This window comes from Stenella coeruleoalba (genome assembly GCF_951394435.1).
Source record: "Stenella coeruleoalba genome assembly, chromosome: 19".
In the NCBI taxonomy this organism is placed as follows: Eukaryota; Metazoa; Chordata; class Mammalia; order Artiodactyla; family Delphinidae; genus Stenella; species Stenella coeruleoalba.
In genome coordinates, this window is record NC_137165.1 from 1599630 (window position 1) to 1613358 (window position 13729).

The 13729-nt window shown below is 56.6% G+C and overlaps 1 protein-coding gene across 5 annotated transcripts; it reads right to left on the minus strand.

Moving 5' to 3' along the window:
• Positions 1 to 160: 160 nt before the first annotated feature.
• ATPAF2 (ATP synthase mitochondrial F1 complex assembly factor 2) lies at positions 161 to 13479 on the minus strand. Of its 5 annotated transcripts, none has more exons than XM_079903610.1 (8): positions 13195 to 13479; positions 7376 to 7420; positions 6989 to 7134; positions 5896 to 5993; positions 4413 to 4493; positions 2778 to 2890; positions 2318 to 2433; positions 161 to 922 (listed from the first exon to the last, which is right to left on the minus strand). In XM_079903610.1, the coding sequence occupies exons 1-8, from the start codon at positions 13325 to 13327 to the stop codon at positions 785 to 787; spliced, it is 870 nt and encodes a 289-aa protein (XP_079759736.1). In that variant the 5' UTR covers positions 13328 to 13479; the 3' UTR covers positions 161 to 784. The 5 variants fall into 5 exon arrangements, with proteins under 5 accessions (XP_079759736.1, XP_079759735.1, XP_079759734.1 ...); XM_079903609.1 differs by having other exon boundaries at positions 7376 to 7423; XM_079903608.1 differs by lacking the exon at positions 161 to 922 and having other exon boundaries at positions 2055 to 2433.
• Between the last annotated feature and the right edge of the window lie 250 nt (positions 13480 to 13729).

A 13729-nucleotide genomic window follows, 5' to 3' on the forward strand; every position in this document is an offset into this window, starting at 1 on the left:
CCTGTGAGTGGCCCTGTTAGGAGGACCTTGGGATCCCTGAGCAGGTCACGTGCACAGGCCTCGCCCAGGCTTTTATCCCAGAAACAACGAACACCGTTTACTTTGTTTTTTAAAATATATATTTTAAAATTTATTTATATATTTTTTTGGCTGTGTTGGGTCTTTGTTGCTGTGCGCGGGCTTTCTCTAGTTGTGGCGAGCAGGGGCTACTCTTTGTTGTGGTGCGTGGGCTTCTCATTGCCATGGCTTCTCTTGTTGCGGAGCATGGGCTCTAGGTGCGAGGGCTCAGTAGTTGTGGCTCGCGGGCTCTAGAGCGTAGACTCAGTAGTTGTGGCGCACGGGCTTAGTTGCTCCGTGGCATGTGGGATCTTCCTGGACCAGGGCTCGAACCCATGTCCCCTGCATTGGCAGGCGGATTCGTAACCACTGCGCCACCAGGGAAACCCTACTTTCTATTTTTAAGAGTAAATCATTTTTGCTAAAACAGTAGGAACAAACAAGCAGAAACAGATGGCTCGGACCAAGAGGGACTCAGTTTTAAAAGACTGTTTGATTAAAAACCGGAAAACAAAAGTCTTGGGGCTAAGGGCCATGCAGAGCTCCCCGGTGGAAGCAGCACGTGCCCTGTGGGTGGGCAGGGTGGCCTCGGGGACCACGGGAGGAGCAACGAGTGGAGGCGCCACGCGTTTCGAGGCAAAGAATCGTTCAATATAATCACTCGTACCCACGCCCCCTGCCTCGGCCCGAGCTGGCCTCCACCAGCCGCGTGGCTTGGGGCCCGGCCTCACCCCTGCAGCAGCTTGTGCTTGACGGCCGAGCTCTCGGAGCAGAGTTGCACGAAGAGGGCGCCGGCGGCCGTGCGCGCCCGCAGGTCCCGCAGCTCGTAGTCGTGGGCCCACTCGACGTTGCCCCACTTCTGGATCTGAGGGGAGGACGGGACAGGCCACTGGGTGACTGGCCAGAGCCACGACGTCCCATAGCTGAGGAGAGTCGGCTCTGATCCCACCCGAACATGAGAGACACGCAGGGGGAGCGACAGGTGAGAAAACGCGGTGGGGGGGCGGGCAGAGCAGGCACCGTGCTCACGGGTACGGCCACACGTGCCTCTCCCCCAGGGGCCTGACCTTCCCACGGGGAGGCTGGCGTGAGGCAGTCTGCAAAGTGTCACCCTCCATGAGCTGCCTCGCTGGGCAGGGCTGTAAGTGCCCCGGTGGGGGCGGGGGGATGAATAAGCCAGCCAGGGCCACAAGGTTGCTGCAGCTGGGCTCCTGGGGGAGGCCGGGACAGCAGAGGCCGGCATGTCTGTACTGGGCAGGGCTGCAGACCCTCTCTCCAGGAGGAGCCCTGTCCTGAGCATGGCTGTCAGTGCGACTCCAGCCCACCCTGTGGGCCCCTCCCTGGCCAGAGGCCCAGAGGCGTGGGCCCCCCACCCAGGAACTCGAGATCTACCTGCATTTCAGGTGGCCCAGAACATCTGAAGGGCGTTTTATACTCTCAGAGAACTGTTTTGCGGTGGGTGGAATGTGAGGTTCAGGGAACGATGGCCCCGCTCGGACCCCGCAGCCAAAAGTAGAGCCCGGACTGGAAACCAGGCTTCCTGGCTGCCGCCTCCAGGCCCAGATCACCCTCTTCCCATCCAACCCTTTCTCACACCAGACAGTGGCCGGCCTCTCACAACACAGAAGCAGTTTTATCCCCTGGCATTTTCCTGAACGATGACTAGACGAACTTGGGAAATACTGTCATTACAAAAGGGTTTTCATCATGCTAGGAGCCAATTTGTAACAGCAGTTAACCTTCTGAGGCTGGAGAAATGACAAGGGCACTGCAGAGAACACCATCATTCTGAGTTAAAAAACGCAAACGGCAGTGCAGCAAAGCCTTATTAATTCTGAGCCCCCTGAACCAAACGTGCACGAGCAGCAGCCCCGAGGGCCCGCCGTGCGCACGCCCGGGTGTGCGGGCTCAGCCTCCTTCTAGAAGCACCCACGTGGCCCCTGCTCATCCTGAGGGGCCCAGCCTGCAGCTGTGCCTGAACCGGCCTGAACCTCCACCCGCAGAGGGGGGCTCCAAGACCCGCCTCTGGCATCATCTCAGGGGGCGCCCACGCCTCGGATTCCTCCTGTGCAAGATGGGAAACGAGCCCTCACCCGACACGGTGCTGAGAAGAGGCGGCGAGGCGGTGAGGGAGGGCTGAGCAGCACCGCCGTGGTTTGCTACCATTGTGACGCGACACCTCTATGGGCCTTAGCGTCCGGGCTCCGCGTGTACACGGCGGGGTGCCCTTCGGGGAGTCTGCCTTGGGGCTGCGCCTCACCTGGAAGGCCTCCTCCAGGCGCGACAGCAGCACAGCCTGCTCCACCGTCAGGTGCAAGTCGATCAGGCCCAAGGTCAGCACCATGGACTTGAGCTGGCTCACCACAAACTCAATCCCTGCAGGGACACAGCCAGGTCAGGACCTGGGGCCCCCATCCCACACAGGGCAGTCGCCAGGCGGGGGACAGAGCCTTCGCCACACTTCTCAAGGAGCGCTCTGCTCTCCCTCGGGGATCCCTGCTCTGCTCCTGCCTGGGGCGGGCCCCGGCCCATCAGAGCGAGCACTCCACCCCGTGACCCGAGCCAGGCCAGGGAGACCTGAATGGAGATTCCTGAAGAGGGGAGAGCCACGTCCCCCAGGAAGGGTGTGAAACTGCTGGCCCGTGGACCAGGGGACAGGTTAGCATGACAGCCCTCCACCCCCGGCCCGTCCTCCCTGGCCAACAGGAAGCACCACGTACCTTGTAGGGCCCACATGTTGTAAGAGGCCAGGTGGCTGACCAGCACCTCCCGAGTCCGGGCTGGGATGCTGGGCCCCATGATGCTGGTGGAGGAGCCGATCTTCACGCCGTATCTATAAGGAAGAGGCTGCATGTCTGTCTGTCCTGCTGTGCAGCCCAGCTTCTGCCCAGAAGCAGAGCCCCAGCCTGCTGAGCACACGTGTGCCCCTTCAGGGGCCCGCTGGGAATACGGACAGCACCTGCCGCTGCAGTCCGTGGCCTCCTGACCTAGTAACCTTCTGTCACCAAGAGCAGAGGGCAAGAAACAGCTCTGGATGGAGACACAGCTGGCAAGTCAGGAAGCAGGGGGTCACTTACAGCTCCTGAGATTCGAATTCATTGGCCTGAACGTCCATCAGAACTATGGGCTGCCTGCGTTTCAAACCTTTGCAGAAAAGTCCTCACATATGAGCCATAAGAGTCTTCTTTTAAATATTGTTTTCTTTACAATAGTCGTGTATGTCCCATATCAGGCAATCACTTTTTCACACATTTATTAAGCCTCTACCATACACGAGGCACTGTTTTTAGTCTGGGACATGAGCTAGCTTCAAGAACGATACATTTTCAAGAACAATCTTAACTACACAAAATGCAGGAAAAAACAATGGAATAAAAGCAATTTTTGTAATTTCCTCTCACATATCACTGATTTTCCCCATTGCTTTAGAAACAGTCTTTCCGAAATTTCCAATAGTACAAATGGAACACAGGAAGTGGCCACGTTTTCCTGTAATCTGCTACGTGTGAGAAATTTCAACTGCCACAAAAAGCTGACAACTCTGTACCACAGCAAAGGCCTGCAGGCACCAAACTACTGCGCCATTTCACTGGACTCCAAAATGGCATCGCATCTTTGCGGTTCTCACGTGGCATCTAGTTGTTCAGTTTTATCTGACCCTTCAGCACACTGGCTATGCCTCTTACTACAAAACCCAAGGATGCCGACACATCGTGGGTGCTCTGTAAACGTGTACAGATAAAAAACGCTATGCCAAAACCACTCCATGTACGCACACTTACAAAATACCGTGGTCAAGGGAGCACAGGGTCAGAGCCCGTTGCGAATCCCCTGGGAATGAAATGAAACTGAATCAACTGTGCCATATCAATGGCCTGTTCAATTCCGCACAAGAGTCTTCCTGCTAAGGAAAAGCACTGGGCATCATCAATCCCTGGAAACCTCCCACCCACAGGTTCACCTGTCCAGACTTTTCTCCATGTGTCAGGATCACACATGCTGCTTTGTGACTGTGTATACGACTGCACAGCAACTGTGACAACGAGCAGGGCGGTATCTGCCAATGCGAGCATTCAGTGTGTGCCAAGCAGGGTGCATCACTTCGCGTACACCTCCCGACACCCTGGGAGGTAGGGATTATGAGCCCCACTCACAAACAAGGGAGCTCAGAGAGATCAAGTCACTAGCCCAAGGTCACACAGCCAATGGGGGAAGAAGCACTGAACAGCATTTTCCCCCAAGGTGGCCCTGTCCTGAGTCCCCTGGGTGCTCTGAACTCAGAACGCTGACCAGCTCAGGGCCTCGGCTGTGCAGCATGGCCTGGACCCTGGCCTGCCCAGCGCTGAGCGGCTCACCTCCTCTCGGCCCAGCCTATGACTGGGTCCCACTCGTTCCTCTGCAGCTCCACCAGCGTCTCTGGTTCTTCCACCCTGCAGCTAATTCAGTGCAAAAGCACCTCCATTAATAAAAAAAGTACAATTCTTTCATCCAGCGACAGACACAGATACACAAAACGCAACAGCAGACCTCTCCACCCCCTACCCCCGCCCCCAAGCCTTTCCCCTAAAGCAGTGGTTCTCAAAGTGTGGCCCAGGGCTCACCCTGGACCTTGATGGAAATGCACATCCTCAGGCCCCGCCCTCTGGGGGTGGACCAGCAACCTGCAGCTTCACAAGCCCTCCAGGGGTTCTGCGTAAGTTTGACTTTGAGACCCACTGTCCCGAACACCCCCCGTTATCGACAGGTCACTGCCTGCAGTGCTGCCCTGGTGCTGCCCTCAACACTAACACTGTCCCCAGACCCACACCCCCTTGGTCCCAGGATGCTGCGCCAGAAGCTCAGTCACTCGTCCTGCCTGCCAGCCCCTCCCAAGAGGCGGCACCCCGGCCACGGGCCAGCTGCCTGTCTGCCCACGTGCCTCCCAGCCACAGATGCGGCCGCCAGCGGCCCTGCCCGGCACCACCGATGCCAGGCCACACCACTGTTCTGACCGAGACAGAGATGAGGTCAGCTGAGGGGAGCTGAGCTGCAAGGCCTCCTGGGACAGAAGCCTTGGGGGTGCCGGGGAGGCCAGGCTGGTGTGAGCAGAAGTGGCAGGGAGGTCACGAGGGTGCGGGGAGGCGGCTGCCCAGGGGAGAGGAGTGGCCCCCAGGGCAGAGAGGGCTCCCACCCGCATCTGCTCTCAGTACTGGGATGGTCTCCAAGAAAACCCCCTTCTCTGAGCTGGGCTGGAAGGGTGCTCTTCCCTGTAACCAAACGGTCCCTAATGCAAACAGCGCGGACTTTCCACCAGCAGTGCCAGCGGCCTCTGCAGGGACACCTCTGTCCCCTCGCCCCAGTGCCGATTTCACGTGCCATCCTGGAGGTACCCGGGTGTCGGAGCATTCGGGTGGCAGACATGGGGCTGCTCAGTTGTTCCTTCCACTTCCTGTCAACATCCCCAACCCACCCGTGAGAGAACCCGGGCGCAGGGAGGATGCAGACGAGGAGGCCGGCCGCTGGATGCCAAGGTCGGGCCATCCGTGACCCAGCGGACAAGTGAGGAGCAGGCGACCTACATGAGAACGTGCGGTGGCCAGACATGACCCCCTGGGTCCTGGAGCCTGAGAGAGCTGCAGAGGCCACCAGCCTATCCCACCCCAGGCCAGGGGACAGCTGCTGGCTGTGGGAGAGGGCCGGCCCGACGCTGGGGCAGCCCGTGCCCTCCCGCCTGGGGTCTGCAGAGCAGCTGACTGCTGAGGAGGTAAGGGCCTGCCCTCTCCTCCACTGAGAAGGCTCCAGGCAAATAGCCTGAGGAACTCGCTCAGGCCCCAGGGAGGCTGCCCGCACGTCCATTACCAGACGGTGTCAGTGTCCAGGAACTTTGCGGCTGCCCAGATGAGCTGGTCCTTGTCTCGCTGGGTCGGGTTGTCTAGAGACGTGTTGCACAGTGTGGTCTGGATCAAAGGCAGAGAGAGAGCCCGTCAGCACAGCCGGTCCCGAGGACACTGCCCAGGCCCCAGGAACAATGAACTCCCCCAAGGTCTCAGTCTCTGTACTACCAGGCTCTGCAGTGTTTAATTCAATCCTCACCACAACCCTTTCCAGGAGGTACTATCACTGTAACCATTACAGAGACGTGGGAAGCCAGGCCCAGGGAGATCAGGTCCAGCGAAGGCGACGTGGAGGCATTCCTGGATCCGGCTGAGAAGCTCACCCGCCAACTCCCCAACGCCTCAGAAAGCAGGGGACAAGCCAGCCAACCCAGGGGCAGGACAGTTTTTCCAGATCTGCCTTGTGGCCCACAGGCTGCTGAGCTACCCGAAGGCTCCGTCTGCAGCCCGTGTCCCCTGTTCCCTGGACACTCCAGGGGAGCTGGCACGCGGGCAGAGAGGCTGAGAAGCCTGCCTGGGGCTTGGGTCCATGTGCCGGGAAGCACAGACTCTCGACGCATCGTCTGGTCCCATCCTGACCACCACCCACTTTTCAGGGTGGGGACCTTGCCCGAGGGGCGGCAAGTTGCCCAAGGTGACCGAGTGGGCCTCTCCCCCAGCTGCTCCTCTAGGGCCTCAGGGAGGCCAGCTTCTCAGGGAGGGTCTGCACCGCCACCAACCCTGCTGAGTGCGAACTGAGCTGAGACCAGGCTGGCTACGTGCTGCTGAGATGGACAGCAGGCAAGACCAGCATGTCCATGACCAGCACATGACCCAGACCATCACAGACCCTCAGAGCCGACAAAACAAAGGAACGGCTGCCCCAGAGGGAAGTAAGAGAGCCGGCGGCCAGGGAAGGATTGTGTCCCGAGACCCAGGGAGGAACCAGGCCCTGAGGGTGGGGGTGGGGTGGGTGCCCACAGCCTCAGGGCCTTATTGAAATCGGGAGAGGATCCCTAATTCTGCCCGGTGCCCCACGAAGCCCGTGGCAGCCTCGGGCGCGGGCTGCGACCTATTACCAGGTGCATGGTGTACGTCTTGATGGTGTCCTGCTGAGAGTCCCACTCAGTGGCCACAGCGACGGCCAGGGCCTCGCTGGGGACGGTGAAGAGCTTGGCTTGGGGAGTCCTCAGCTTCCTGTGGTCCAGATTGATCTCAAAGCCAGCTTGAAAGAACAGATGAAAACCTCTCAGGGGTTAATAAGCAGAATCGAGTGACCACCCCTATATTTAGCTACTTGATTCGGTGCAAAGACGCCCCGAGATCCTTCTGGGGGGTGGGTGGCTTACAGAAACACACCCGACGAGAGCGCCAAGGTCAAGCTCACCGAGGAGCTGGCTGGAGGTGAAAAGTGTTTCCAGCCATTCACAGAAACAAAAGAGGCAGTGAAAATTCCAGACACTCACCTTCACCCTGTGTGATGCTGACATTCTGATAGAACCTCTTCCTTTCTGCTGGGAAGATTTTTCAAAAGCGCAGTTTAAAATGCTGTGGAGACTCAGGAGGAGCCTGTACCACCACTGCTGATTCTGACTGACCACCCCGACTTCCACACAGCACCCAAGGGTCTCCCCACTCCACATGGATCAGTGGCTTCTGAGTAAGAGGCTAGGGGCAGCAGCCCCGCCGACACGAGACTGGAGGCCCCTGCATCTGTCTGGAGGCTTCGGTCGGGGTGCCCAGACGATGTCCAGCATGTTCTCCAGTGCCTGGCTGGGCAGCAAGTCCAAAGCCAGACCAGGCAGGAAGTGGGGGGTGGGGGGACCTGAAGGCTGACTCATCCCTGGGGGAGGGACCCACCCTGCCGGTACGGCAGAGCATTCTACCACACGCCCCACACGGCCATGGGAAATGGGCCCAAGAGACCTGGCGGTCAAAGAAAGGACGGAGCAGAGACTGACGGCACAGGCTGAACCTCCCAAAGCTGCCGGGACAGCGATGTCTCCCGCGAGGGGGTCTTCTTACCTCTGCCCCCCTCCTCTGTCCTGGCCAATTCCACCTCTGTGCTGATCAGAGAGGCCGGCCAGGCGGGTTCAGGGCTGCGCTGACGGGAGGGCAAACTCCAGTCTTGGAGCAAACTTGGTGACGACTAACCCCCTTCCAGGGCAGGACTCAAAGCTACCCTGCTTCGAGGCACGTACTGTCCCGTGGGTAGACGGACACTAAACCCAAGAAGACTCATCTCTTCTGGGCCAAAGGAAGACCTCCAAGCAGCCAGATGGCACCTGAGAGCTGCAGAAGAGCAGGGCAGGCCCAACCGTGCTGATGGCTTTCAGAGTGTGTGTGTGTGTGTGTGTGTGTGTGTGTGTGTGTCTGTGTGTGTGTGTGTCTGTGTGTGTGTGTGTGTGCCCACGATGGCTGCAGAGGCCCACATCTGGGGAGGAGGCCGGCAGGTCCCAGCGAGGAGGGTGGGGGAGCCAAGTAGGGGGTTCACACAGGCAACGAGACCAGGATCTGGAAAATTCACTTGGCGGGATCCATGCTCCCCAACAATGTCAAAAGATGGAGGTTTTCTCCCTGGACCCTCCAAGGCCTTGGGTCTCATAAGACAAGTCATGAGATTAGGAGCCTATGAAGCACCCACATCCTCAGTGACACAGGGTGAGCTACCAGCAACGGAAACCCCATCCTTACAGGCAGGAGACAGGCTAGTCTTGTAGGATCACACAGAACAGTGACAGAGGGCGAGCTACCAGCAACGGAAACCCCATCCTTACAGGCAGGAGACAGGCTAGTCTTGTAGGATCACACAGAACAGTGACAGAGGGCGAGCTACCAGCAACGGAAACCCCATCCTTACAGGCAGGAGACAGGCTAGTCTTGCAGGATCACACAGAACAGGTCTATTTTGAGTACGAATCACTCCCTTTACAGAACGTCTGTTTCTGTAGCAAAACCACACTTGGTGCCTTTTAAGTGACAATTTTAAGGACTATGTAGATACAAAGAAATGGGTATGTGAAAAAGCATTGAATTTTAAAAGCTGCCACAAGAAACCAGGCTATATAAGCGGGAACATTAACAAGCTGCTCCTGTGAAGAGTGCTGAACTGGAAATCAATGTCCACTGGCTCCCTTTCTCCTGAGAGGCTGCTTCAATACGTATAAAGAACAGGCGATTTTCTGTGTCACTTCCCCGGACACTCCTCCTCCTGTCCCAGGCTTCACAGACCAGTGAGTGATCCTTCTACCAGCCTCAATTTCCGGGCTGGCCTTTGCTTTGGAAAGACTCAAAGCCTCAGAACTGCAATCACCACGGTGCACCAGGAACAGAGGACGTGCCTTCCCAGAGCTGCCTCAATACCTTTCTCTCTCTAAACAGTGCCACCTGGCGGGCCTTAAGCCTTAAAGTTAGATTCTGACTCGGGGTCCCTCTACCCATAATCCTGGGGCGGCTGTGACAGAGCGTTTTCAAGTTTCAGAATTCTTTGGGCCAGCTATATAAAGAACTCTTGCAATTCAATAATAAAAAGACAAATAACCCAACTAAGAAATGGTCAAAGGATCTGAATAGACATTTCTCCAAAGAAAATGTACAAGTGTCCAAAAAGCACACGAAAAGATGTTTGACATCATTCATCATCAGGGGAATGCAAAGCAAAGCCCCGAGACACCACTTCACACCCACTAGGATGGCTATGACCAAAAAGACAGATGTTGGGAAGGAGGCTGAGAAACTGGGACCTTCATACATTGCTGGTGGAAATGCCACCTTGGAAAGCAGGGTGGCAGTTCCTCAGAAAGTTAGGTACCATTTGATCCAGCAATTCTACTCTTAGATACCTGCCTGTGAGAAACGAAAACATACGCCCACACAAAAACCTGTACTCAAGTGTTTACAGAGGCATTCAGAACACCAAAAGATGGAAACCACCCAAACGTTCACCAATGGATGACTGCATAAATAAGACATGGTGTGTCCCTACAATGGAATGTTATCAGCTGTGAGAGAGAATGGAGTACTGACACGTTACCCCTGGGATAAACCTTGAAAACATGCTGAATGAAAAAAAGCCAGTCCAAAAAAACCACATTTCATTTATATGAAATATCCAAACTAGGGAAATCTACAGACACAGAGAATAAAGCAGTGGCTGTCTAGGCCTGGAGGGATTGAGGGGGTACTCGGAGAGCGGTAGCTAAAGGGTACAGGGATTCTTTGGGGTGATAAGAATGTTCTAGAATCAATGGCTGCACAATCCCTTTGAGTATACTAAAAACCACTGAGTTGTACACTTTAAGTGAGTGAACTGTAAGCGCATCACATCTCAATAAAGCTGTTAAAAAATCCTTCAACGCACCTGTTTTCCAAATTGCTCTAGCATCCAGAGCAGGGGCTGGCACACTTCTGCCAAGAGCCAAATAAAGTATTTCAGGCTTTGCAGGCCATCCAGTCTCTGTGCAGCCAGCCAACTCTGCACTGTGGTGAAAGCAGCCCTAGATGCATGTCAGTGAATGAGCAGGGCTGGGTTCCAATAAACCTTTATTAACAAAAACAGGTGGCAGGCCGGCCTCCTTATCTACAGCATCTGCCTCAACCCAGCACAAGCAGCCTCTGAAGACGGGGCAGAGACTGAGAAGCTAAACCACTTGTGCAGGCGACAGACAACTTGTAAACAGAGGAGACCCCCAGCCTTGCCCTCACCAGTGTCGTCCTCAGCTCGACAGGCAGCCTCTCCGAACACCTTCCCCTCTAAGCGGCTGACGGCTCCAACGGCTGGTACGGGGCTGGACGCCACACAGGCCGGTGACCCTCTCCTAACCCCCTCCTCGCCTTCCGACAACCTTCAATGGCACAGCTGTCCCTAAGGAGCCAAGTTCAATCTACTTGCCTCTCCAAGTCTTCACGGAGAAGCCACCACTTGGGTTTAACCTTCCACTCCTCCAAACACGCACAGACGCTCAGGTCGGAAAAGCAGAGCGCTCAGGTCGGTGCGAGACGCTCCGTCCCACTGCTCGGCACTCTTTCACCCACTCTTATCTTCCTCCACGTTTGACTACCTACCAAGAGCCGAAGCTAGCAAGTCTGCAGTAGAAAGGAACAGGGGCAGGTCAGTGCCACCATGACGGCAAGTGGCACCCACCAACTGGATGAACCCTCTGATTGAGGAAACTTAAGGGAATTCCTGAACGTGTGCTGCCTCCCTGGGGTGCTGTAAAGGAAAAACAATGCTCCCGTTTTCCTTTACACACTCACACTGATACTATGCTCCAAACGTGGAGGGGGGGCGGTTAGGGTTAGGGATCCCTACCGATCGGATACCACTGATCAACTGAGACACCAGCTGAGTGTCCTACAATTGACTCAATTCTGACACGACCCGCCCGGAGACAGCGCTGGATCCCATAGATTAAGGACTCAGTCTTACAAGACTTATGTCCTGCATGATAGCTTGCTAGGGCAGTTGACGGAACTTAGGAGAACAGTTTACTTACTAGAGTACCAGTTTACTACAAAAGGATACAACTCGGGGACAGGCAAATGGAGGAGATGCATGGGGCAAGGTATGGAGGAAAGGGTGCCGAGTTTCCATGCTCTCTCTGGGCACCCTCCCTGCATCTCCACGTGTTCCCCAACCTTGAAGCTCTCCAAACCCCATAGTTCAGGGGTTTTATGGAGGCTTCATTACACAGGCATGATTAAATCACAGGTAATTAGTGATGAACCTCCATTCAATCTCCAGTCCCTCTCCCTTTCCCAGAGGTCAGGGGATGGGGCTGAAACTTCCAACCCTCTAATCAAGCGTGTTTGGTTCCCCTGGCAATCAGCCGCCATCCTTAGGGGCTTTCCCTAAGGAAAAAGTCACCTTGTTAACATACACTCAGGTGTGGTTGAAAGGGGCTTGTTATGAGTAATAAGACCCTCCTTTCACCTTTATCACTCTGGAGCTCTTTTAGGACAGAAGACCGACTATTTTAACAGAAGATTCTCCCATAACTCTCATTACTTAGTAAGCTACAAAGGTTTTAGGAGACGTATGCCAGTACAAGAAAATGACCAAATGTGTACATTTCTTATCATAAGTCACACGGTCACAGATGCCCTTCCTTCTTCCCCTTTACTGGCTCTTCATGGATCACCTCCAGGCCCTTCACCTGGGCCCTGACAAGTGAGATCTCTGCTCCCTGCTACATCCATTCCTCTTCCCTATTTGTATAAAATTATGGAACAGAAGGGCGCTCAGAGACAACCTAGCCCTTCAACTCACAGACGAAAATGATGTCCAAACGAAGCAGTCACATGCCTAAGATCACACAGCTCCTGGTTCAGCAGCATCAGACCCCAGGTATGTGCTTCTGCCACGATGCCAAGCTGCCTGTGGAGCTCTAGATTTCCTAAAGCAGGCAGTGTCACAGCGAGCTCCCTCACCCGCTGCCACCTCTGGACGTGTTCCAGCCGCCCACGTTCCACCCTCCCTGCTCCTCTACACCGAGCTCCTTCTCGTCTGTCAAGACTCAGCTTAAATGTCCTTTCACCCAAGACCCTTTCTAGACCCTCAAAACCCCCAAGGTGGGAATAGGTGCTTCTTTGTACCTTCCTCACGCAGGATATAGGCTATTGTTTAACCAGGGTGTTATAACCTTCTGCACTCGACACTGAACATCAACTAGGTAGAGGCTACGTCTCTCTTGAAGACAACGGTGCCTCCCGCCCTCAGCACATCAATACTGAGTGACTGGAAGGAGAGCTTTACTATCTTCACTCAAAGGAGTCACTCCCACTCTTACCCCTAAAACCTCTCCCCAGAAGCAACGAAAGAGCCACTACCTTCTCCTAAGCCTCATCTGAGTTGGAAGGGGAGGAAGAGGCACGGGGTGTTAACTCCTTAGCAGATGGCAAGGGTCGTGGGAAGGCAGTAGGAGGAAGGGTCAGGACAGCTGCGGAGACAGCGGCCGGGATGAAAGACTGAAAGCCCGGGCTCCAGGTCCCTTCGGTGCCGGGTCGCGGGGACACAGAAAGCAGCCCGGCAGACCGGCCTTTACCCCGCAAACCTCTCAGAGTTTGCTCTTCTCCCTTGGGGCAATCCCGACCCAGAACCCGAATTTCCCCGCCTGAAAACAAGGATGACTTCTGCTTTCCTAACGGAAGAGAAAAAAGCCACACGTGCTAAAGAAAACGACGCGCGTGCGCTCTGGGGCGGTCCCTGCTCTTGCCGGGGCTTCCCTTCCGACCTGTGACCCTGTACGGCCAACTCCTCAGCCTGCTCCGCCCTGGCCTCCCTCACCTGCTGGGGGCGCGTAGGCCCGGGCGTGGGCCGGGGGTTTTGGCCCGGGCCCCCTGGAGGCGGTGAGGCCACCCCGGGGGCAGTTCAGGAGGTGGCGACCCCCGCCCCGCAGCCGGAGGCAGCTCCTCCACATCGCGCGGGGGCCTGGGAGAACGACCGCGCGAGATCTGAGCGCGGGGAACACTGAGCGGAGGGACGGCACGCTGCGCACTCGGGCCGCACGAAGCTTCTCACCGGCGACCGGAACTTCTCACCGGCCGCCGGCATCCTCAGCCTCCCTGGGCGCCGCCATGTTGCGCACAACACTCGCGGCGCGCCGTCGCCGCGCGCCTCAGCGCACGCCGCAGCCAATCAGTATCACAAACGCCCAGGCCCCGCCCCCGCGCCGCGCCTCGGGAAGAAGACTACAAGTCCCAGAGGGCCTCGGTGCCCGCCACGTGCTGTCTCCGCCCGCCAATAGGCAGAAGCGCCGCGCTAGCCTGCTCCCGCCCCCCGGCGCGCCGGAGCCAATCGGAAGGGGTGTGTGTGCGAGCGC